The sequence below is a fragment of the Mirounga angustirostris genome, unplaced genomic scaffold (genome assembly GCF_029215605.1).
Source record: "Mirounga angustirostris isolate CCGP_5_RB_7025 unplaced genomic scaffold, mMirAng1.0.hap1 SCAF_4, whole genome shotgun sequence".
Lineage (NCBI taxonomy): Eukaryota > Metazoa > Chordata > Mammalia > Carnivora > Phocidae > Mirounga > Mirounga angustirostris.
In genome coordinates, this window is record NW_026991712.1 from 99,038,971 (window position 1) to 99,064,956 (window position 25,986).

Below are 25,986 nucleotides of genomic sequence, written 5' to 3' on the forward strand. Positions count from 1 at the left end.
TCAAAAAATTACATAGGGCTATAGATTAGGATGGGTGGATGCTGGAAAGCTAGGTGATTCAGGAGGCCTAAAAGGAATTAAGGAGATGTTGGCTGCATCTGGGGATATAGGAGTGTTAACACCCAAAGATAAATGACACTCATTTGATAAAGGGAAGCAATGAAAGGATGAGGGATGCTATGGTCTGAATGTTTGTGTCCCTCCAAAATTCATATGTTGAAATCACAATGCCCAATATCATAGTATTTGAAGAAGGGGCCTTGGGGAGGTACTACGGTCATGAGGGTGGAGGCCCCATGAATGGGATTAGTGCCCTTATAAAAGGGACTCGAGAGAGCTCCCTTCGCCTTTTGCCATGTGAAGACACAGTGAGAAGCCTACAACTGAAGAGGGCCCTCATCCGACCATGCTAGCACTCTGATCTCAGGCTTCCAGCCCCGAGAAGTGTGCACAATAAATGTCTGTTGTTAACAATCTACTACATCTGTGGTATTTTGTTACAGCAGCGCAACTGGACAAAGACAGAAAATGTCAATTGTATTGGTGACAAAGTAGTGTGAGGACCCAAACATTAATAACAACCAATTTGACAATGGAAAGAAATGAAAGGAGGAGGGATGATCAAGAGATATAAAGGAGGACAGACGGTGAGAAATAAAAAAGGAAGAAACAAAGAGAAGGTGTAAATAACTGAGCTGGAGAAAAAGCCAGTAAAGAAAGGAAAAGAACTAAATACAGTAGCATCAACCAGTTATCGGATCGGGCGAACATGACAGAGACAAAGAGTTAGGTGACAGGGAGGGATGAGAAAATAAGAACACTGGAGAGAGCTGGGGGTGGGGGGCAGAGGGAAGAAAGGAATAGAGGGAAAGAAAAGCAGGAGGTAGAGAAAGGATGCAAGATGTAAGACAGAAATGCCTTGTTTATTCTTGCATTCACTATCCTATTTCCCCCTCTCAGAGGCTTAGAAAAATAAAGTCTCTAATTGTGATACGGCACCTTTTTTAAACAAAAACATAAAAGTTGTGCCTCACATATTTCCTTGTCCCCTCTTCTGCTGCTCTTCTCTTCAATCATTTTATAATCCTTACCCCAGCTCCTCTTCCCTTATTCCACTTCTAGGATTCCTAGTTGAATACCATCCAATTATAACCATCCTTTTGTGATCTTTCCCATCAACAATTTCTCTACTTGTTTACTGAATATTAATTTGCATTAATAATAGCTTGTTAATTGATAAATTGAGAGCAGCTAAGAGTCCCTAAGCTACTTCACAGACACATAGGCTTTGCCTTTCCTGGCAGCCTTCCCAAGTCACCTCCTTTTATTGTCCACAGCACCTAAGAACAACACTCTGAACACAGCTGAAGACTCCCTTAGTTCTAGGAAATCATTCTATACATTCCCAGCCTTCTCTTAGGAGTACAGCTGGAGATGTAAAAGATCTCCTGCCTTCATTTTGGCCCTCTCTCCACTGCATCAAACATCCTAATTTACAAACAAGAACTTCATGGTGCACTAAGTATTATAATTAATCAACACAACTTTTGAATATCTGACATGTGCGGGTGCCTGGGTGGCTCAGTTGGTTAAGCGACTGCCTTCGGCTCAGGTCATGATCCCGGAGTCCCGGGATCGAGTCCCACATCGGGCTCCCTGCTCGGCGGGGAGTCTGCTTCTCCCTCTAACCCTACCCCCTCTTGCGCTCTCTCTCTCACTCTCTCTCTCCTCAAATAAATAAATAAAATCTTAAAAAAAAAAAAAAAAAAAGAATATCTGACATGTGCAAGAATTATCCTAGGACGTGGTATAATCCAACTGTATAGGTTATAGTCCAAAGTAGTACAGGGATATGGAATTTTTGAATACCTAAAAATTGTCCCTATAATTGTGACTAAATGTTCATGTCCTTCTCAAGTATGTTTCAGGAGACTGATATTTGCCTTTTATTTTTACACTGCAGAAAAGCAGAGCTACCTCTTTTAGATTATTTCAATTAATTAGCATTTACTACTATAAAATAAGACAGTGCTATAAAAGAAGTGAATAAAGAACAGCTGTCACAGAAACCTAGAGGATATCCAAAAAATCCCATTTCCTTGACTCTTCTGTGTGGTGGTAATCTTAAATCTCCTAAAGCAGATTACTAATACTTCTCAAATGAGCACACAGTACTTGCTACATCTTCTCTTGTTGTTTGAATTCATTTCCCTAAAACATGGAGCAAATTTTGCTTAACTGCATTTACTAAAAGAAAGCAAGTGAAGAAGAAATGAGAAACACTTACTGCTCTGGCAGCTTCCCCAAAGTCAATCTTTAGCCGCCCCATGGCTCTTATGATTGCAATGATGGACTGTATAGTATTGCTGTAGACAACTACTTTATATTGTTTACATTCTTCCTCTGAATAGCCATCCTCATGAATGATTCTTTAAAAAGAAAACCACAAATCATTACCACAGACCTAAAAAAAAAAGATACTATGGACTTTCACGCATTATGAGGAAATGTAGTTTTACAAAAGGCCATGTTCCAACTTACTTCATCTGTTTCACGATGGTGCTTTTACCAGATTCTCCAGCACCTGAAAGAAAAGAAAAGTAGACTTTGAATTGACTTGTAATCAAACACAAAGTATGAAATCAACATGAGTGATAATCCTAGATTAATGGAAACCACAGGTCCCAGGGAAAACTTAGGTGAGGCTATCTAACCATTAAGCTTTCCTATTAGAGTTTTTTACTTTAACGTAACTCAGCAACCAAATATAATTCACTGAAAGTAGCCCAGAACCTACTTGATATCATTTGTGTAAAGCAGGCACGCTCAAGGAGATATGGCAACATAAACACCTCTAAAAACTCATCCTCTACACAAAATAACATCATACAGAAACTGAACATAGGCAAAAATGAAATGATTCGGTTTTGGCCTATTTGCTTTTATTAACTTCTCTGTCAATATCCATGGATCTGAGCAATGTTCCAAGAGCAATCTTCTCAGCCATGTGACTAGAGTTCAAAACAGAAACAGAGGAGACGTTATCCCCACTGCTTTTTCACTGCATATGCTCTCAAGACCACATTTCCCTCGTCTGTCTCCTGGAATCACTGTAATGATCACCAGTGTCAGATCAGCCACTGGAACTCCTTGACATTTCACCTGCACTTCCCTAGTCAATTCATTATCCCATCTTCCAAGACGCCTATTTCACTTCCTCTCTCTCTCAAACCTTACAAACTCCTTCCCACTTCTCTCACCTGATAATCTTGCCTTTTATTGGAAAAATTAAAGCACTCAAAAACCAAATCCACCAATCTATCTGTAATCCCCACTAATATTCTCTACCTTCATCAATGGATGAAGGGTCTCTGCCAGTATCTAAGACTAATCCCTCCATCTGTGCCCTAAACCACCTGATTTTACCTACTCTAGGTCTTGGCTACTGCAACTATCCCATGTCACTCATATGTGAAGTTTTCTCTTCCCACTGGGGAACTCTAATCAGTATACAAACTTGCTGCATTATCTTCCATTTTAAATCAATACACACCCCACTCCAACCTTTCCTTGACTCCGCACATATTGGTGGACTACCACTCTATTTTCTCTCTTCCTCTTTATAGAAAAACCCCTCTGTCTATACTCATGTTCTCCAATTCTGTACTTCCAATTCTCTCCTTAACCCACTCCAATCAGATATTCATATCCAACACCAACTGAAACCACTTCCCATGGTCTCCAACAACTTCCATTTTAACAAACCTATTGATCAATTCCAGGTCCTCATCTTACTCAAACTCTTGAGCAGAATTTATCCAATGATGATTTCTCCCCTTGAAATGTTTTCTTCACTAGGCAGGCTTCCAGACCCCACATCCTCCTGGTTGGACCCCTACCCCACTCCTCAGTCTCCTCCCTCCTATCTCTGAATCTTAAAGGTTATATTATTTGAGCACTCCTTCCTTGGGCCCTTTTCTCTACCTACATTCATTCCCTGGGTCATCTCATCTAATCTCCTGGTCTTAAACACCATTCTTAAACTGATAGTCATAGTATCTAGTGTGTACTGCATGCCAGATGCTGTTCTAAGGACTTTGCTTTTATTAATTCATTTAATTCTCACAATAACCCGGTGAGGCAAACACTTATTATCTCCATTTTATAGGTGGGGTAAATGAAGCAGAGAGATGCCAAGTTAACTTGTCCACAATTCAAGTCAGTAAGTGGCAAAGCTGAAATCTGTATTCACACAGTTTGGCTCCAAAGTTGTTGTATACTGCCTCTATGCTGATGATTTCCAAACTTGTATCTCTAACCTTGGCTCCAGGTCATACATTTAAACCACCTACCTGATAAATCTCATTAGACGTCTAAGAGGCATCTCAAACCTAAAATGCCCCAAATTGTGTTACTGTTTCCCCATCCTTACCCCCAAACGAACCCTGCTCTGCCCTGTTTTCCATCTCAGTAAATACCAGCACTCACCCAGTTGCTCAGGCCAAAAATGGTGGGTCACATGTAACTAATATACAAATGGAATGTGGGTGCCAGTACCAATATGTATATCAAATATTAATAAAGCTTAATTAAAAAAAATAAGTATAAATACAGTTGTAAGTTGGTTGTTTTTTTTTTTTTTTTAAGATTTTATTTATTTATTTGACAGAGACAGCGAGAGAGGGAACACAAGCAGGGGGAGTGGGAGAGGGAGAAGCAGGTTTCCCTACAAGCAGGGAGCCCGATGCGGGGCTCGATCCCAGGACCCTGGGATCATGACCTGAGCCGAAGGCAGACGCTTAATGAACTGAGCCACCCAGGCGCCCCTTAACAGTTTTTTTTATGCACCACATGAATACGTTGGAAACCACAAGCCTAGATCACTGTTAAATCTTCCTAAATGGTCCACCGCTTGAGACCTTGCCCTTCCTATGGCTAGTTTTCCACTCAGTAGCTGCATTGAACTTTGTAAAAAATCAAATCATGTCACAACTCTGCCCCCAGATTTGGACTACACAGGTCCACTTATACATGACTTTTTTTTTCCGGTAAGTACAGTACAGCATTGTAATATTTTCTTCATAAGTTTCTTTTCTCTAGCTTTATTGTAAGAATGCAATATATGATACATATAACGTATAAAATATATGCTAACTGACTAAATTATCAGTAAGACTGCCAATCAACAGTAGGCTATTATTTAAATTTTGAGGGGAGTCAGAAAGTTATATGAAGATTTTCCAGTATGTGGCGGGGGGGGTGCTGACACCCCTAACTCCATGTCGTATGTCAACAGTACACTCAAAATAAAATCCATGGGCAATAAGGTCAAACATGCTCTGCCCCTGCCGATCACTTTACCCTCAATTCCTATCATTCTCCACTTCATTCTCTCTGCTCTTGTCAGACCAGTTTTCTTGCCTTTCTTCCAACATACCAAACTGGTTCTCAATGAGCTAGATCCTGACTCATGCTCTTCGCCATTTACTATTCCATCTGCCCAGAGTAACTTTTTACAAGATTTTCTTCTTCCCTCAAAACAGCCTTCCCTGACTAATCTATCTAAATAGTCCCCACTCCATCATACTCTCTCTCCTCACTCTAGGTTATATTTTTTCAAAAGCACTTATCACTTCACGTTACAATTTGTTCATTTCCTATCCAACTAAAATATAAACCCCATAATGGTTTATTCATCCTTGTATTCCCAGGGCCTAGAACTGGGCGTGACATAAATTGGCTAGGCAAGTAAGTATTGTTGAACAGATACATTACCAGTGCTTAATAAGCATGATCCTTTAATAAATATTTCTCAACTCTATCAACCAAACTGTTAGTTAAAATAAAATTCAAATAATTTAAAAATTCCAAGCACCTACATTTTTACAGACTCAAAAAGGACATCTCAATTTGACTTTACCTCTGCTCTTATCATCTAATAATAATTAGCAGTAGCACTATTTATGTAACACACAAAGAACTTTTTTTTTTTTAAAAGATTTTATTTGTCAGAGAGAGAGCCCAAGCAGGGGGAACGGCAGAGGGAGAAGCAGGCTCCCTGCTGAGCAAGGAGCCCGATGTGGGACTCATCCCAGGACCCTGGGACCATGACCTGAGCCTAAGGCAGTTGCTTAACTGACTGAACCACCCAGGTGCCCCCACAAAGAACTTTTTAAATGATACTGTTAGAAAGAAGTGCTTTCTCCAGGGGAGCCTGGGTGGCTCAGTCGGTTGAGTAGCCAACTCTTAATTTCGGCTCAGGTCATGATCTCAGGGTCCTGGGACTGAGCCCTGCATCCCCTCAGGCTCTGTGCTCAGTAAGGAATCTGCTTGAGGATTCTCTCCCTCTCCCTCTGCCCACCCCCTCTCCCCACTTCGGCTCGCCTGCCTGCGTGCCTGCTCTCTCTCTCTCTCTGAAATAAATCTTTTAAAATAGTGTTTTCTCCCATGCATATCTACAAAAAAAAACTGATTCAATTCTGAAGAAGAGAATACAAAAGCTTACCAACTATATTTTAAATACTAGTTTAGGGGGCGGAGCAAGATGGCAGAGGAGTAGGAGACCTGGATTTCGTCTGGTCTCAGGAATGAAGCTGGATAGGGATCAAACCATTCTGAACACCTACAAACTCAACAGGAGATCGAAGAAAAGAATAGCAACAACTCTCTGAACAGAAAAGCGACCACTTTCTGGAAGGTAGGACGTGCAGAGAAGTGAATCCGAGGCAATATTCAGGAGGATAGACGGCGGGGAAGGGGCCTCCGTCGGCCGCTTCTGGCAAGCGATAGAGCCACGGAGCACAAAATCAGAACTTTTAGAAGTCGGCTCCGCTGAGGGACGTCGCTCCAGTGGCTAAGCTGGGGGTGGAACCCTCACGGGACAGTGTGGTCTCAGGACCCTCAGGGTCACAGAAAGACCGGGGGTGCCTGAGTGCGGCAGAGCTCCCAGGTATTGGAGCAGGGAAGCCGGCTGCAGAGACGGAGCCCAGGCGCGGGCTCTCAGCTCGGGGTTGCCATAAACCATGATCCGCGGCACAGTCGGGCCACTGCTCCTCCAGCAGGGACCCAACACGCCGCAGATCCAGGGAGACTCCCCTTCCTCCCCGGGGAGGAGCGGCATGGGAGCACACCACAGGGACCTGCTGGGTTTGGAGACTCCACACGGGGTCGGGTGCCAGAAATAGAAATCCTCCCTCGGTCGCAGGCCGGGTGAGCATGCAGTGAGGCCGGAGACCGGGGAGACGGGAGCGACTGACTGCTTTTCTCTGGGGACTCACTGAGGAGCTGGGCCCCGAGTTCTCGGCTCCTCCGGGGCGGAGATTGCGAGGCCACCATTTTCCACTCTCCTCCTCCAAAGCTGTACAGAAAGCTTGCAGGGAACAAAAGCTCCGGAGAGCAAACCCCAGCAGATTACTTAGCCCTGACCGGGCAAGGGCGGGGCAATTCCGGGGCAATTCCGCCTCCAGCAAAGACATTTGGGAACCATGGCAACAGGCCCCTCCCCCAGAAGATCAGCAAGAACAGCCAGCCAAAACCAAGTTTACAGATCAATGAGAACAGCAGAACTCCAGCGGTAGGAGAATAATGCACATAGAATCCATGGCTTTTTACCATGATTCTTTAGTCTTTCAAAGTTAATTTTTTTTAACTTTTTTTTTTTTTAATTTTTCTTTTTCCCTTTTTCAACCAACATCTTATCAATCCCTTTTTTAAAAAACATTTTTATTTTTCATTTTTACAATCATATTCTATCCCTTCACAGTAGTTACCCGTATTTTTGGCATATATATATAAGTTGTTCTCTCTTTAAAATTTTGAGATAGTTTCTTCTAACAGATCAAAATATACCCTAAATCTCTAGTGTATGGTTTTTTCCTACTCTCCTGCCTGATCACATTCTCTCCCTTTTCTTTTCTTTTTTTTTAAATCCTCTTCTTTCTTTTTTCAAACAGCTTATCAATTCCTTTTATAAAATTTTTTATAATTTCATCTTTACAGTAATATTCCATCCCTTCATCATATCAACCCTTATTTTTATACATATATAAGTTTTTCTTTCTTTAAAATTTTCGGAGGCACTTTCTTCTAACAGACCAAAATACACCCAAAATCTAGTGTATGGCACTGATCTATGTACCAGCCTGATCATATTTGATCATGTTCTGTTTTTTTGTTTTGTTCTGTTTTTGTTTGTTTTTATCTTTATCTTTTTTTTTCTTTTTCTTTTTTCTCTCTTTCCCTTTCTTTTCCCCCTGCTTCAGGTCTTTTCTGATTTGCTTAGAGTATATTTTCTCATTAATCTATTCTCCTCTTGACAAAATGAAAAGATGGAAAAAATCACCTCAACAAAAAGAACAAGAGGTAGTACCGACTGCCAGGGACCTACTCAATACAGACATTAGTACGATGTCGGATCTAGAGTTCAGAATCATCACTTTAAAGATACTAGCTGGGCTTGAAAAAAGCATGGAAGTTATTAGAGAAACCCTTTCTGGAGAAATAAAAGAACTAAAATCTAACCAAGTCGAAATCAAAAAGGCTATTAATGAGGTGCAATCAAATATGGGGGCGCTAACTGCTAGGATAAATGAGGCAGAAGAGAGAATCAGTGATACAGAAGACCAAATGATGGAAAATAAAGAAGCTGAGAAAAAGAGAGATAAACAACTACTGGATCACGAGGGCAGAATTTGAGAGATAAACGATACCATAAGATGAAACAACATTAGAATAATTGGGATCCCAGAAGAAGAAGAAAGAGAGAGAGGGGCCGAAGGTATACTGGAGCAAACTATAGAAGAGAACTTCCCTAATTTGGGGAAGGAAACAGGCATCAAAATCCAGGAGGCACAGAGAACCACTCTCAAAATCAATAAACATAGGTCAACACCCCGACATCTAATAGTAAAACTTACGAGTCTCAGAGACAAAGAGAAAATCCTGAAAGCAGCTTGGGAGAAGAGATATGTAACCTACAATGGTAAAAACATTAGATTGGCAACAGAACTATCCACAGAGACCTGGCAGGCCAGAAAGGACTGGCAGGATATATTCAGAGCACTAAATGAGAAAAATATGCAGCCAAGAATACTATATCCAGCTAGGCTGTCAATGAAAATAGAAGGAGAGATAAAAAGCTCCCAGGACAAACAAAAACTAAAGGAATTTGCAAACACGAAACCAGCCCTGCAAGAAATATTGAAAGGGGTCCTCTAAGCAAAGAGAGAGCCTAAAAGCAACATAGACCAGAAAGGAACACAGACAATATACAGTAACAGTCACCTTACAGGCAATACAATGGCACTAAATTCATATCTTTCAATAGTTACCCTGAATGTAAATGGGCTAAATGCCCCAATCAAAAGACACAGGCTATCAGATTGGATTAAAAAACAAGACCCATCGATATGCTGTCTGCAAGAGACTCATTTTAGACCCAAAGACACCCCCAGATTGAAAGTAAGGGGGGGGGAAACCCATTTACCATGCTAATGGACACCAAAAGAAAGCTGGGGTGGCAATCCTTATATCAGACAAATTAGATTTTAAACCAAAGACTGTAGTAAGAGATGAGGAAGGACACTATATCCTACTTAAAGGGTCTATCCAACAAGAAGATCTAACAATTGTAAATATCTATGCCCTTAACATGGGAGCAGCCAATTATATAAGCCAATTAAGAACAAAAGCAAAGAAACACATTGACAACAATACAATAATAGTGGGGGACTTTAACACCCCCCTCACTGAAATGGACAGATCATCTAAGCAAAAGATCAACAAGGAAATAAAGACTTTAAATGACACACTGGACCAAATGGACTTCACAGACATATTCAAAACATTCCATCCCAAAGCAACGGAATACACATTCTTCTCTAGTGCCCATGGAACATTCTCCAGAATCGATCACATCCTAGGTCATAAATCAGGTCTCAACCAGTACCAAAAGACTGGGATCATTCCCTATTTTCAGACCACAATGCTTTGAAACTAGAACTCAATCACAAGAGGAAAGTCGGAAAGAACTCAAATACATGGAGGCTAAAAAGCATCCTACTAAAGAATGAATGGGTCAACCAGAAAATTAAAGAAGAATTAAAAAAAATTCATGGAAATCAAGGAAAATGAAAACACAACTATTCAAAACCTTTGGGATGCAGCAAAGGCGGTCCTGAGAGGAAAGTATATAGCAATACAAGCTTTTCTCAAGAAACAATAAAGGTCTCAAGTACACAACCTAACCCTACACCTAAAGGAGCTGGAGAGAGAACAGCAAATAAAGCCTAAACCCAGCAGGAGAAGAGAAATAATAAAGATCAGAGCAGAAATCAATGAAATAGAAACTAAAAGAACAGTAGAACAGATCAATGAAACTAGGAGCTAGTTCTTTGAAAGAATTAACAAGACTGATAAATCCCTGGCCAGACTTATCAAAAAGAAAAGAGAAATGACCCAAATCAACAAAATCATGAATGAAAGAGGAGAGATCACAACCAACACCAAAGAGATAGAATTACAAGAACATATTATGAGCAACTCTATGCCAGCAAGTTAGATAACCTGGAAGAAATGGATGCATTCCTAGAGATGTATCAACTACCAAAACTGAACCAGGAAGAAATAGAAAACCTGAACAGACCTTTAACCACTAAGGAAATTGAAGCAGTCATCAAAAATCTCCCAACAAACAAAAGCCCAGGGCCAGATGGCTTCCCGGGAGAACTCTATCAAACATTTAAAGAAGAATTAATACCTATTCTTCTGAAACTGTTCCAAAAAATAGAAATGGAAGGAAAACTTCCAAACTCCTTTTATGAGGCCATCATTACCTTGATCCCAAAACCACACAAAGACCCCATCAAAAAGGAGAATTACAGACCAATATCCCTGATGAACATGGATGCAAAAATTCTCACCAAAATACTAGCCAATAGGATCCAACAGTACATTAAAAAGATTATTCACCACGACCAAGTGGGATTTATCCCTGGGCTGCAAGGTTGGTTCAACATCCGCAAATCAATCAACGTGATACAATACATTAACAAAAGAAAGAACAAGAATCATATGATCCTCTCAATAGATGCAGAAAAAACATTTGACAAAGTACAGCATCTTTCTTGATCAAAACTCTTCAGAGTATAGGGATAGAGGGTACGTACCTCAATATCATAAAAGCCATGTATGAAAAACCTATAGTGAATATCATTCTCAATGGGGAAAAACTGAGAGCTTTCCCCCTAAGGTCAGGAACGCGGCAGGGATGTCCACTATCACCACTGCTACTCAACATAGTATTAGAAGTCCTAGCCACAGCAATCAGACAACAAAAAGAAATCAAAGGCATCCAAATAGGCAAAGAAGAAGTCAAACTCTCACTCTTTGCAGATGATATGATACTTTATGTGGAAAACCCAAAAGACTCCACCCCAAAACTGCTAGAACTCATACAGGAATTCAGTCAAGTGGCAGGATATAAAATCAATGCACAGAAATCAGTGGCATTCCTATACACCAACAACAAGACAGAAGAAAGAGAAATTAAGGAGTTGATCCCATTTACAATTGCACACAAAACCATAAGATATCTAGCAATGAATCTAACCAAAGAGGCAAAGGATCTGTACTCAGAAAACTATAAAATACTCATGAAAGAAATTGAGGAAGACACAAAGAAATGGAAAAACGTTCCATGCTCATGGATTGGAAGAACAAATATTGTGAAGATGTCAATGCTACCTAGAGCAATCTACACATTCAATGCAATCCCCATCAAAATACCACCCACTTTTTTCAAAGAAATGGAACAAATAATCCTAAGGTTTGTATGGAACCAGAAAAGACCCCGAATAGCCAGAGGAATGTTGAAAAAGAAAAGCAAAGCTGGTGGCATCACAATTCCGGACTTCAAGGTCTATTACAAAGCTGTAATCATCAACAGGTATGGTACTGGCACAAAAACAGACACATAGATCAATGGAACAGAATAGAGAGCCCAGAAATGGACCCTCAACTCTATGGTCAACTAATCTTTGACAAAGCAGGAAAGAATGTCCAATGGAAAAAAGACAGTCTCTTTAACAAATGGTGTTGGGAAAACTGGACAGCCACATGCAGAAGAATGAAACTGGACCATTTCCTTACACCACACACAAAAATAGACTCAAAATGATTGAAAGACCTAAACGTGAGATAGGAGTCCATCAAAATCCTAAAGGAGAACACAGGCAGCAACCTTTTCAACCTCAGCCACAGCAACTTCTTCCTAGAAACATCGCAAAAGGCAAGGGAAGCAAGGGCAAAAATGAACTATTGGGACTTCATCAAGATAAAAAGCTTTTGCACAGCAAAAGAAACAGTCAACAAAACCAAAAGACAACAGAATGGGAGAAGATATTTGCAAATGACATATCAGATAAAGGGCTAGTATCCAAAATCGATAAAGAACTTATCAAACTCAGCACCCAAAGAACAAAGAATCCAATCAAGAAATGGGCAGAAGACATAAACAGACATTTTTCCAAAGAAGACATCCAAATGGCCAACAGACACATGAAAAAGTGCTCAACATCGCTTGGCATCAGGGAAATCCAAATCAAAACCTCAGTGAGATACCACCTCACACCAGTCAGAATGGCTAAAATTAACAAGTCAGGAAATGACAGATGTTGGCGGGGATGCGGAGAAAGGGGAATCCTCCTACACTGTTGGTGGGAAGGCAAGCTGGTGCAGCCACTCTGGAAAACAGTATGGAGGTTCCTCAAAAAGTTGAAAACAGAGCTACCATACAATCCTGCAATTGCACTACTGAGTATTTACCCCAAAGATACAAATGTAGGGATCCGAAGGGGTACGTGCACCCCGATGTTTATAGCAGCAATGTCCACAATAGCCAAACTGTGGAAAGAGCCAAGATGTCCATCGACAGATGAATGGATAAAGAAGATGTGGTATATATATACAATGGAATATTATGCAGCCATCAAAAGGAATGAGATCTTGCCATTTGCAACGACGTGGATGGAACTGGAGGGTATTATGCTGAGCAAAATAAGTCAAACAGAGAAAGGCATGTAACATGACCTCACTGATATGAGGAATTCTTAATCTCAGGAAACAAACTGAGGGTTGCTGGAGTGGGGGTGGGGTGGGAGAGATGGGGTGACTGGGTGATAGACACTGGGGAGGGTATGTGCTCTGGTAAGCACTGTGAATTTTGCAAGACTGTTGAATCTCAGATCTGTACCCCTGAAACAAATAATGCAATATATGTTAAGGAAAAAAAAAAAAGAAGACGATAGCAGGAGGGGAAGAACGAAGGGGGGGAAATCAGAGGGGGAAACGAACCATGAGAGACGATGGACTCTGAAAAACAAACAGGGTTCTAGAGGGGAGGGGGGTGGGAGGATGGGTTAGCTTGCTGATGGGTATTAAAGAGGGCACGTTCTGCATGGAGCACTGGGTGTCATGGAACACTGCATCTATAACTAATGATGTAATGTATGGTGATTAACATAACAATAAAAATTAAAAAAAATAAATAAATACTAGTTTAAAACACAGAATTCCCAGAATGATCCCATGTTAGCACCAGCTACTAAATTTACTAGGTAAAGCAGAGATTAATGAAGTAATGTTCACCATTCTTTTACATATTGAAAACAGGATTTCTTTTACTTTTTTTTTTTAAGATTTTATTTATCTCACAGAGAGACATAGCGAGAGAGGAAATACAAGCAGGGCAAGTGGGAGAGGGAGAAGCAGGCTTCCTGCTAAGCAGAGAGCCCGATGCAGGGCTCGATCCCAGGATCCTGGGATCATGACAGAGCCGAAGGCAGATGCTTAACAACTGAGCCACCTAGGGGCCCCTGAAAACAGGATTTCTACCATTTATGTTGGACTGAATGAAAATAGTATGTCTATTATTCTCAGAATCAATTTCTATCCATCTCATCTAGTTCTATCCTATGAAGGTGCTGATTTCAAAGAAGTATGTTGCCCTGACTCTCTCATCCCTGATAAAATGTCACTTTGTCTTTCTCTTTAGTATCACACTACATATATTCACCCAAGCTTTTACTAGGCATCCAGTTACACCTCCTGAAGGCACCTCTTATTGACCACAGAAGTAAATATAAGATTTATCTTATTGAGTGTTCCAGGGCATTTTATAGAAAGAATGAACTGCAAAAAAAAAAAAAAAAAAAGAATTGCTTTATACCAAGTCTTTGACCCATTCTGCTTCCAGACCAGCAAGAAAAATGCCACCACCTTACCTTTCTTCCAAGTACGAAATCTAAGAATCATCTTCTCTCCTTACATCAAGCTGTAATGAAACCTGTCTTCTTATGCATTTCTCAAATTAATCCTTTCTACTCTTCACATGGCCGAGCTGACACTGCGCCTACTGTATGTTACTGCTGTAGTATTCTCAAACTTCCAGCTCAAAGCCCCTCTTCTTTTCTTATCATTTCCAAATGGCACTAGTAATTCTCTAACATTTTCTATAACCCTTTCTTATTAGGTCTGAACTCTTCATTTTTACTTCAATTCTCTGTGCTCCAGTGCTTTGGTAGTAAGTTCCCTCTCTAATAACATCTCACGCTTAGGTTTTAAACTGCTTCCCACATCTCATCTCCCACCCCCAATACATATTATGTGATGTTTGGAACTTCCTAATTTTTTTTTTACATCTTTTAATCTACCTTTCTTCAAACTTCATCACAAATTTAAGGAAAGATTCATTTGTCCATCTTCAATCTACCAGGGTAGTAACATTACAGAAACAAAGAATGGAATGGATACAAAGGAACTGCAAAGAACCAACCTATGGCTTGGAGAGGGAGGAACTGATGATGACTTCAGGCAGGAGGGAAGGAAATGGGCAGGGGATAGGATTTACAGAGGAAAAAAAGTCTGAAAGGTCCCAGCAACAGGAGGGAATGGAATCAGTTCAACTTAGAAGACTCATCCTTAAAACAATATATATCTAAAGGACATCTTATATAAAGAGGAAGAAAGGATGAAGGGGGAAGCTATAGAGATTTTTGAGAGAAAAAGGAGAGAAAGATCCAAGTTAGACGGTCTTCTCAATAAAAGAAGGCAGGCAATCTGCAGAGGATGAAGGGGTAGAATTAATTCAGAAAACCTTATTAACAATCAAACAGGGGCACCTGGTGGCTCAGTCGGTTAAGTGTCTGCCTTCAGCTCAGGTCATGATCCCAGGGTCCTGGGATGAGTCCTGCATCAGGCTCCCTCTCCCTCTGCCACTCCCCCCTGCTGTGCTTGCTCTGTCAAATAAATAAATAAAATCTTAAAAAAAATAGAATGAGTAAGAAGTATGTGTGCAGGTGAGTATAATCACCAAGAAGGTCAGGAGAAAAATAATTCACCAGTACACACGCTACTGTAAAAACACTAATTTATCTAAAAACGTCCTAAATTTTATTTTTAAGGAGCTCCTGGAGAGCAGGCACCATCACGTGTTCTCCCTACTTCTTCTCATAACATACACATTGTGGGTATGAAAAACAAGAGATGGTGATAATGTCTTTGCAAAATTTTTATAGGCCAGTGAATTACTAATATAAGTAAATCATTACCATGCGTAAACACATTCAACTTAAATACACACTGATTTTATTTATTTTTAAAGATTTTATTTATTCAGTTTTGAGAGAGAGAGAGAGCATGAACCAGGGGGAGGGGCAGAGGGAGAAGCAGACTCCCCGCTGAGAGGGGAGCCCAATTCAGGACTCTGATCCCAGGACCCCGGAATCACGACCTGAGCCGAAGGCAGATGCTTAGCCGACTGAGCCACCCAGGTGCCCCATACACACTGATCTTAAAAATTAACGCTAGGGGTACCTGGGTGGCTCAGTCGGTTAAGCGTCTGTCTTTGGCTCAGGTCATTCCTGGAGTCCCAGGATCGAGCCCAGTGGGGCTCCCTGCTCAGTGGGGAGTCTGCTTCTCCCTCTCCTTCTGCAGCCCCCCACCCCAACTCTTGTTCTCTCCTCTCACTCTCTCTCAAATAAAATCTTTAATAAATAAAAATTAACCCTAAAAGACGGCTGATACTCAAAAACATTGTGTCACCTGATGCCTTCTTTTTCTTCTTTCACTTTGATTAAAAGAAAACTTAAAGCCAGTCTAAGGAAGCACATTATGCTTTTATCTTCCTGTGCCTTCAGGCACAATGAATTTCCTTATCTGTAAAACAAGGGTCAACTGGAGATGCTTGGAGCTACTAGTACCTGGCCCGTAGTAGGGATTCAATAAATGTTACCCAACTACTATTCGTGAATGCTGTTTTCACTGTTTGGAATACCACCAAGTAATGTTAAGTTCCCAAAAGTTTAATTTAATAAAAACTCTAGATATTGATGTTGGTTCAAAATCCCAGCAGAAATGATACAACTACTTATCAGCTAGTTCACAATAAAACCCTAAATGGAGTCTGGATTCACACCCTAAAACAGCAACTTAGAACCTAAATGCCACAGCAAACTATGTCAAAGCATTAATCATTTTCTCCATCCCACCATGAGGAACAAAAACACTCTCTTCCTTAAAGATATTTTCAACCCCTAGATAGTCCTGTGTAACTACCTCCTCTCCCACACTTGCCAGCCATCTGTACTTATCGCTTTTCCTTGAACGCTCCTCAAAGATTCCTCTACCACTATCTTGTGTACTAGTGGTTTATTCCAGGAGCAACCGAAACATCTCCTTTCCTTTTAAATACTCGTTTCTGTGGAGAAATCCTGAGATTTCTAAAAGCACACATTATAACTAGGACATAGCCCTCTTTCTGGAGGTCTGCACAGCTAAGTCCCAATACAGCACTATTTTTAGGTAACACTCTAGCGAGCGCTAGACCAAGGCACTCTTCTTGGTCTCTCTACAGCCCACCCATGCCCCCCACCCCTTACCAGACGCATGGGAACATATGACAAGAACAGGCATAGACAGCCTTCCTCCCACAGCAGGTTGAAAGCTTGATCAGCACATATATTTGACTTTTCTAACTTCACTTAAAAAGATTTTTTCAGTCAATAATACCATGTAGTAATAAATTCAATGGAAGAGTAGATTTTAGTCCTAACTCTACCATGACTAGCTATGTGATCTTGAGCAAGTCACCTAACTTCACAATGCCTATCTCCTTATATATATAACATATGAAGGGTTTTGGCCTAGATGTGCCCTATGGTTGCTCTCTCACATTCTATGCCTACAATTATAATGCTAAAAGCAGATGAAATCTCTACTTCTGACACACGGAGGCTTCCAATCAAACCACGGATCCACATCTTCCTATTAACCCAACCATTCAAAATAGCTGCCATAATACAGTGATCAGCCTGCTCTCCAATCACACACTCCTGATCAAGAGGGCACAAAGAATACAAAGAATTAAAGAGTGCAGCAATGTAAGGAAGAGCTGTCTGGCAGCCAACCTTCTATACTCATGCTTGAGGGGGTATTCTATAATTACACAGTCTCAAACTAACAGAATATTCAAGTTAGGTTGCTATTCCTAAGAAAAAATGTATCTCTAACAAAAGATCACAGCAGCACAGTCCATACTATTTCCAATAATAAGCTTATCTATTGCTCCCACTGATTTCTTTTTATTGACAGGCATAAGTAACTGAGTAAAAATTCAGATTAAAGTTAAAAATGACATTTCATTCAAGATGCTTTTCAATGTACCATACTTAATACAAAAACCAGTTGCCCCCTAATTCAATAAAAGAAAAGGTTAGCAGATTACAGATGGGAAAAACATTATAAAGCAAATTAAAATTGTTGTTCATTTTTTTTTTTTTTTAAACAAACATGTCTCTTATATGTGCCTAGAACTGCTGGACACAAATACAAATAAGTTAAGAAATGTGTGGTTTCATGGCGAAGTTAGATCTATTTTTCGTGTGAAATTAGCAAGTTTCCACAGTCTAAAATATCAGAATAATCTCTTTACCCAGCCCACTGTCCCTCTAAGCGTGCCAAGCCTCTACTATGAACATCCTTGAAAACCTTATTTAACTCAAACTTCAACTCTTTGCTGAAACCTCCTGCATTCCCTCTCAACAGAGGTATTACTCCCATTCTGATGGCTGACACGTTTTCTTCCCTTTCAGCATGAGTCCTAGAGATTAATTTCTAAAACTAAGTCCCAAACTGTCCTTCCCAGCCTCTTTTTATCTCTAGCCAAGTCTGGCTATTCTAAAAAAAAATTATTTGACAATCTTTCCAGATCCTAATCCTGCTTTTCATAAACTGCTAATTGGTTTTCTTGATTTTGATGAAAATGGTAATGAAACTCTAGTATGACCTGAAAACCCTTTCACATCTGTGTACTTCTTCCTCAAGGGCACCTTGACAAGGCTCAACCTGGCCCTACGGCTTAGTGTCAAACACCACAACACTAATACCTGGCCAAATTATTGTAATTACTTGGGTTTGTACCTGTTTAAGGACTCCCTTAGTCCTAAACTCAAAAAAGCTCACTCCTCGAAAGCACAACAGTACCTTCTTTTTGTTTCTACTACCACCCCCCCCCCATATCTAGGACAGAGTAGGCATATAATAACTGTGGGATGAATGGCTTGAGTTTCTATGAGATTCAGTAGTTGCCTAATCACATTTTGTAAATGCCAGCTGCAATGAATGGAATTTTCAATGTGGGCAGTTAACAGAAACAGATTTCCATTCCTCTGCTATCTTTATTCAGCCCCACGCCCATTCCTGGCTAAGCTTTCAACTCTCACCCCACAACTACACCTGACAATAAATTTGGACTCACTCACAAGCCTCCTATTCTCCTTAATCCCCTCTAAACTTCTCAAACCCTGCCCCAGCTCCCTTGCACCCACCATCCACTTCAGTGAAATAAACTGCTACAAATCCGTCCTGAACATCCTGTATCCCAGCACCTAAAAGAGTGCACAAAACACAGTACTCAAATACTTGTTCAGTGAATGAATAAATGCATGAATATATTAAAGGTAAAAAATGGCAGTACATTGTGATTGGGACAGAGATAATGGATCTCTTCTGTGAAAAAGATTTTTTTTTTTCCTTTGGAGAGGGAGAGAGAATCTCAAGCAGGCTCCAGGACCAGCATGGAGCCTGACTTGGGGCTGGATCTCACAACTTTGAGATCATGACCTGAGCCAAAATCAAGAGCTGGATGCTTAAGAGACTGAGCCATCCAGGCGCCCTGAAAAAGATTTTTCTGGAAAGCAATCACATACTAACAACCAAAAAGGCTTAAAGCACATATAAGAAGTTTTGATAAAACTTAACTGATATAGGGGTGGCCTGGGTGGCTCAGTCAGTTAAGCATCTGACTTCAGCTCAGGTCGTGATCTTGGGTTCCTGTGTGGGCTCTGTGGTTAGCCAGCAATCTGCTTCTCCCTCTGCCCTCCCCCAGCTAGTGCTCTGGTTCTCTTTCTTTCTCTCTCCCTAATAAACAAAATCTTTTAAAAACAAAACAAAACAAAACATAAAAACCCTTAACTGATATATTAAACATAGTTTCAGAATATATGCCTACCTATAACCCCTAGAGAAATCCCTACTTAGCTTCCTCAGTGGGCAATCGCCTACATGACTGAGTCATGCCCCTCTCTGTGATTGGGTCAGGGGTAAATACCTGACGCAGGAATTACCCAGTCATAGGCTTACAGAGGGCCTACACCCTGTGTGAACGAGCTCCAAAAGATGAATAAAACCAATCAGATTGAGCTCCAAAAGATGAATAAAACCAATCAGATTAGCTGAGGAATCTGCACTAGAAAATACAGAAAAGGTCATCCTAAACTGCAAGATCACAGTGTGTGAAATCCTGGATTAAAGGGGGGGGGGGGGAAAGAACAGCTCACTTAGCCACATAGCTCTCCTCAAAATGTTATCACTTGAGAATATGAAAAAGGTAACTTGAGTGTTGCTAAGGATCATGTGTTCTCTTTGGGCAACTGGCCAACTAAGAAGGAGAGTGGGGTTTCTTCTTCACTTTTGTGGAATATAAAAAGAATGCTTAAGGGAGCAGTTATTTGTGAGCAAGGAGAGGGATTATCCTCTGGCTACCTCAATGTTCTAATTTTGGGCCCTGGTGAGTAAGTTTCCTTTTATTTCTTTAAAAGCAGGGCAACAAATAGCCATTTTTGTGCTAACGCTAAATTATACGGTACGTACATCGGACATGACTGAAAACTATTTTTACAAAGGTGTATTTCATTCTACCACTGCCTCAAAATTTTCTTGTGAATAGAACTGTAAAAGGGGCTCCTGGGTGGCTCAGTCGTTAAGCGTCTGCCTTCGGCTCAGGTCATGATCCCATGATCCCAGGGTCTTGGGACCGAGCACCGCATAGGGCTCCCTGCTCAGTGGGAAGCCTGCTTCTCCCTCTCCCACTCCCCCTGCTTGTGTTCCCCCTCTCGCTGTGTCTCTGTCAAATAAATAAAATCTTTAAAAAAAAAAAAAAAGAAATGTTAAATACTCAGTTTTAACCCATACAAATAAATTTTTATACGTAATGGAGATGTCCTCCAAAGTTAATTGTAATGTTACATCCGTTCACCAAAACCCATATATCCCCAAATTTTACACTTAAAAATGTTAGAATCATATCCCTACCTAAGTCTCCCAAACACTGATGGCAGCATACAGCACTTGTCTACACATCTATTTATCAAATGCAAATACCACATTTTAAAAATCCACAAATAGCAAAACATTATAAACTCAGTTGCCAGATCATAAGGATTCCTACAATTTCAACTTCCCTTATCATATAAATGTTCATCGGTGCTGTAAGTCAAAACTCAAAAGTTTGGGGTTCATATATGTATTTACTTTTACTAACCTTTTGTGACAGCATAAATTAGTAGTGGAATGAGGGAGGAGAATGCAAAGTCCCTAAATGATCTCCCCCAAATTACATCCATATTTATCTCTATCTATAAAATAAAATATGACTTAAAAGACAGCTACTAAAAATTCAAATCCACACTCTCCAGGGGCGCCTGGGTGGCTCAGTCGTTAAGCGCCTGCCTTCGGCTCAGGTCATGATCCCAGGGTCTTGGGATCGAGCCCCACATCAAGCTCCCTGCTCGGCGGGAAGCCTGCTTCTCCCTCTCCCACTCCCCTTGCTTGTGTTCCTGCTCTCGTTATCTCTCTGTCAAATACATAAAAATAAAATCTTAAAAAAAAAACAAAAAAATCTCTCCAAATCCCCTGCACACCTTTCCAGCCTCATCTCCCATGCTCCTCCTATACCAACCCTTTATCCCAGGCAAATCTAACAATCTGCTCACTCATATTTCTGAGCCTTTGTACATATTACTCCCTCTGTCTGGATGCACTTCCCTCTGGTCTTTGTCTTCAGAGTTCCTATTTATCCCTCAAGGTCCATCTCAGATGTCACCTCCTCTGGGAGGACTTCCCTGACATGTTTCTTTTTCCTCCTTCCCAAATCAGCTACTCCTGTAACCACATTCCACACATGTTAACCACCGTTTACTCCTATATCTCCACAACTTTAACTGCTTAAGAGTTTTGTCTATCTCTCATTTATCTCCAGGCTAAGAAAGTACCTGTGCACATAAAAGGTGATCAGAGATACCAAATCATAAATAAGTTAATAAATGAGCCTCCTTGGGGATACTGCAACACTGAAAACCAAAAAGCTCAACAAAACATAGCCTTGACTAAATGCAATGCAGTGTCCTAAATTGGATCCTGAAGCAGAAAAAGAACATTAGTGGAAAAACTGTTGAAATCCAAATAAAGTATGTAGTTTAGTTAACATTAATGCACCAATACTGTGCACTGATATGTACCAATATTGTGCAGTGTTGACAAATGTACCATAGCTATGTAAGATGTCAACATTAAGGGAAACCAGGTGAAGCGTATAAAGGTACTCTACGTTCATACATCTCCGCAACTTTCCTATAAATGTGAAATTATTGCAGAATAAAAAGTTTATTAAAAAAACTTGTAAGGGTGCCTGGCTGGCTCAGTTGGTTAAGAGTCTGCCTTCGGCTCAGGTCATGATCCCGGTGTCTTGGGATCAAGCCCCATGCTGAGCAGGGAGCCTTCTTCTCCCTCTCCCTCTGCTGTTCCTCCTGCTTGTGCTCTCTGTCAAATAAATAAATAAAATCTTTACACACAAAATCCTTGCAGGTAATCTAGAAAAACTCAAAAAACTACAAACATTGATGAGGACGTGAATGTGGATTTTAGTTATTACCATAATAACAAAAATAAAAGGGTAAGAAATGTATTTCTCTTCTTAAAAGCAGAGAAGAAGGGCGCCTAGGTGGCTCAGTAGTTAAGCGTCTGCCTTTGGCTCAGGTCATGATCCAGGGTCCTGGCATCAAGCCCGGCATCGGGCTCCCTGCTCCCCGGAAAGCCTGCTTCTCCCTCTCCCCCTGCTTGTGTTCCTTCTCTTGCTGTGTCTCTCTCTGTCAAATAAATAAAATCTTAAAAAAAAAAAAAAAAAGGCAGAGAAGAGAGGTGGCTGGGTGGCCCAGTCGGTTAAGCTTCTGCCAGCTCAGGTCACAGTCCTGGGATAGAGCCCTGAGCCTCAGGCTTCCCTGCTCAGTGGGGAGTCTGCTTCCCCACCCCCCATGATCTCTCGTGCTTGCACTCTCCCAAATAAATAAAATCTTAAAAAAAAAAAAAAAGGCAGAGGATGGAAGGAAGGAAATTAGTTTTTAACAACCTGAAATGAACCAAAATATGTGAGGATTTATTAATGCTGAAAAATGGAGAAAGAGATTTATATCATTAAACTGAAGTAATTCAATGTTTATTTTCAAAAATACATAACTCAAAATTAAAATAACTTCCATGAAAAGTTTAAGACTGCATTATCCTAACACATACATCAGAACTACATTATCTGTGTAAATCATAGTAGTGATTTTATCATTACATCAAACGGAACCCTGTTTTGAAGTTATCAATTCTGATGTTCTAACTTCAAGAAACAGAGGGGAAAATGTTCTATCAAAAGTATATCACTCTAAAACAATCCTTTAATTTACAGTAATCTATAAAATATAATTTCCAAGGTCCTGGGCAAAATTTCCATACAACATTCTCCATTTAATAAAAAAGTATAAAAACTAGGGGGCGCCTGGGTGGCTCAGTTGGTTAAGCGACTGCCTTTGGCTCAGGTCATGATCCTGGAGTCCCGGGATGGAGTCCCGCATCGGGCTCCCTGCTCGGCAGGGAGTCTGCTTCTCCCTCTCCCGCTCCCCCCTCTTGTGCTCTTTCTCTCACTCTCTCTCTCAAATAAATAAATAAAATCTTTAAAAAAAAAAAAAAGTATAAAAACCAGGGATATCAATACATGACTAAAACAGAAATCCAAATACACTGTACCATTTCCATAATAAGCTCTTAGAGTTCAATGAATACTATTTTAATTTTAAAATCCAACTACTACAGGAAATTACAAGATGACAAGAATCAAGCTACCTTGCTAATTAACTTTAAAGAAGTCTGATTTAAATGGTCCCCATACCACCAGAGTAATAACTATTAACAGCACGCCACATAAATAAAAGCAGGAGAGGGGCGCCTGGGTGGCTCAGTTGGTTAAGTGGCTGTCTTTGGCTGGGGTCGTGATCCTGGGATTGAGCCCAGCCTCTGGGCTCCCTGCTCAGTGGGGAGTCTGTTTCTCCCTCTCCCTCTGCCCCTCCCCCTGCTTGTGTGTGCTCTCTGTCAAATAAATGAATAAATTAATACAATCTTTTAAAAAAGCAGGAGATACAAGCACAACTTAAATACAAGAGTGTAGGAAGGCCTGGGTGGCTCAGTCGTTAAGCTTCTGCCTTCGGCTCGGGTCATGATCCCAGGGTCCTGGGATGAAGTCCCACATCGGACTCCTTGCTCAGGAGGGAGCCTGCTTTTCCCTCTGCCTGCCACTCCCCCTGCTTGTTCTCTCTCTCACAAATAAATGAATAAAATCTTTAAAAATAAATAAATAAGTGTACGTTTTAATCCTGGTGAGACATCCCTAACTATACAGCTGTAGATTTACAAGAGCAACTAAAAAAAATTTAGAATACTATTTCAAAGTTAAGCAACAAAAAATTTTCAAGATATAAAACACTAACAATCAGCCAAAAAATTCAGTCTTTTTGTATCAATATTAAAAACATTTACCCATTTGTGAATTAGACTTGGTGACAAAGAGGCCCGTAACAGCGAAACAGTAATGGAACAATGAACACACTAATGTCTCCACTAGCCCTTAACAAATCTATTAAACTTTAAAGTATCTTCCAAGTCTAACTTGAAAATCAAAGGAAATCCACTAAAGACTATACCTTCCTGAAACTTGTTTCTAAGATTACCAGGCTATTATTCAGGTACAAGTCAAACAAATTTGGTCTTTCTGGTTCTTCTTTGTTTGGTTTGTATCTGATATATTCATTTCTGTTACAACTTACTAATATCAAGACATGAAAAATAAGTTATTTCATTTATAGAGAGCACTGTATCAAAACTGGGACAATTAAACAGTGCTCCAAAGACAATGTTATTCAGCTCAAGCAGCTTCAATTACAGCTATGAGAGATGACTGCTAAGCAGGTAACAGCCTAGAGAGAGAAAGGCTTAAAGATAACTCTAACTTGCTAAACACCAAAAAAGAATTTTACCAAAACAAGACAGTTAAAACTGGAGGGAAAATCTAACACTACAACAGTTTCTTCTCTTTAAATTCTCTTAAACATCTACTTTATGGGCACTTCATAAATTTATGTCTTTCAGGTTTTTAACCATCCTCCTAAACAGCTTTATTACATTAACTTCAGTCAAACTCAGGAATAAGAGAAATAACAACACAAAAACAGCCCTCTTTATAACCCTGCTAAAATATTTAATCTGGTTAATAATATTAACATCACAGACAAGAGACCCCTGAGATCAGACCTCATTGTACAGAAAAAGGAAAATGAAGCTCAGAGACTAGGATAAATCCCCCAATTTTCAGTATCTTTGCTCTTTAACCCTACACTACATGGGATTTAGGAATTAAGTTACCAGTTCAAAGAACTTTTATTACTGCTAGTCTACTATATTCTTTTCACTAGAAAACAAGATTTTAAAACAAACTTCAGTTACCTGAACAAATTTAGTATCCACTGCTCTAAACACTTCTTATGAGACCCATATTTTTATTTTTTGGTCTTTACTGCTAATATTCTAGTTCCTGAGTACTTAAGGCATCTTTTCCTCCCCACCTTCCCTGACAAGCCCCATTCCCAATAAAACTAAATTAAACTAACTAAACATAGAAAGACAAAGCATGGACAGTTGCAAGAATGACTAAAAGGTTACATGCTTGTCAAATCTATTTTTTTTTTTTAGATTTTATTTATTTATTTGAGAGAGTGAGAGAGCACAAGAGAGCTCAAGCAGGGGGAGTAGCAGAGAGAGAGGGAGAAGCAGGCTGCCAGTTGAGCGGGGAGCCTAACACAAGGCTTGATCCCAGGACCGTGGGATCATGATGTGCGCTGAAGGCAGATGCTTAACTGACTGAACCACTGGGGCACCCCTTGTCAAATCTATTAAGTACTAAGATCCTATTCTACGGTCATCTCTGTACTTACTTCAGAATTAGCACACTTAGAGAATATTACAGTATTGTAATTCCTGAAAAGGTCCATATTTCCAGACTGAACAAGTGATGATAAATACATTTAAATAAAAGACACAGGGGCACCTGGGTGGCTCAGTTGTTGAGCGTCTGCCTTCAGCTCAGGTCATGATCCCAAAGTCCTGGGATCAAGCCCCGCATTGGGCTCCCTGCTCTGCGGGGAGCCTGCTTCTCCCTCTCCCTCTCCCCCTGCTTGTGTTCCCTCTCTGGCTGTGTCTCTCTTTCAAATAAATAAATAAAATCTTTAAAAAAATAAATAAATAAAAGACACAAAGAACAGTTAAGTGCATATAAAAAAC

The 25,986-nt window shown here is 40.3% G+C and overlaps 1 protein-coding gene across 1 annotated transcript in view; it reads right to left on the reverse strand.

Moving 5' to 3' along the window:
- GNAI3 (G protein subunit alpha i3) overlaps window positions 1-25,986 on the reverse strand; it is a 53,392-nt gene that overhangs the window by 21,782 nt on the left and 5,624 nt on the right. Inside the window, exons 2-3 of the mRNA XM_045897027.3 lie at window positions 2,542-2,584; window positions 2,288-2,429 (exon numbers count right to left, since the gene is read on the reverse strand). Of these exons, the coding sequence (XP_045752983.1) occupies window positions 2,288-2,429; window positions 2,542-2,584 (185 nt within the window). The remainder of the gene's footprint in view (window positions 1-2,287; window positions 2,430-2,541; window positions 2,585-25,986) is intronic.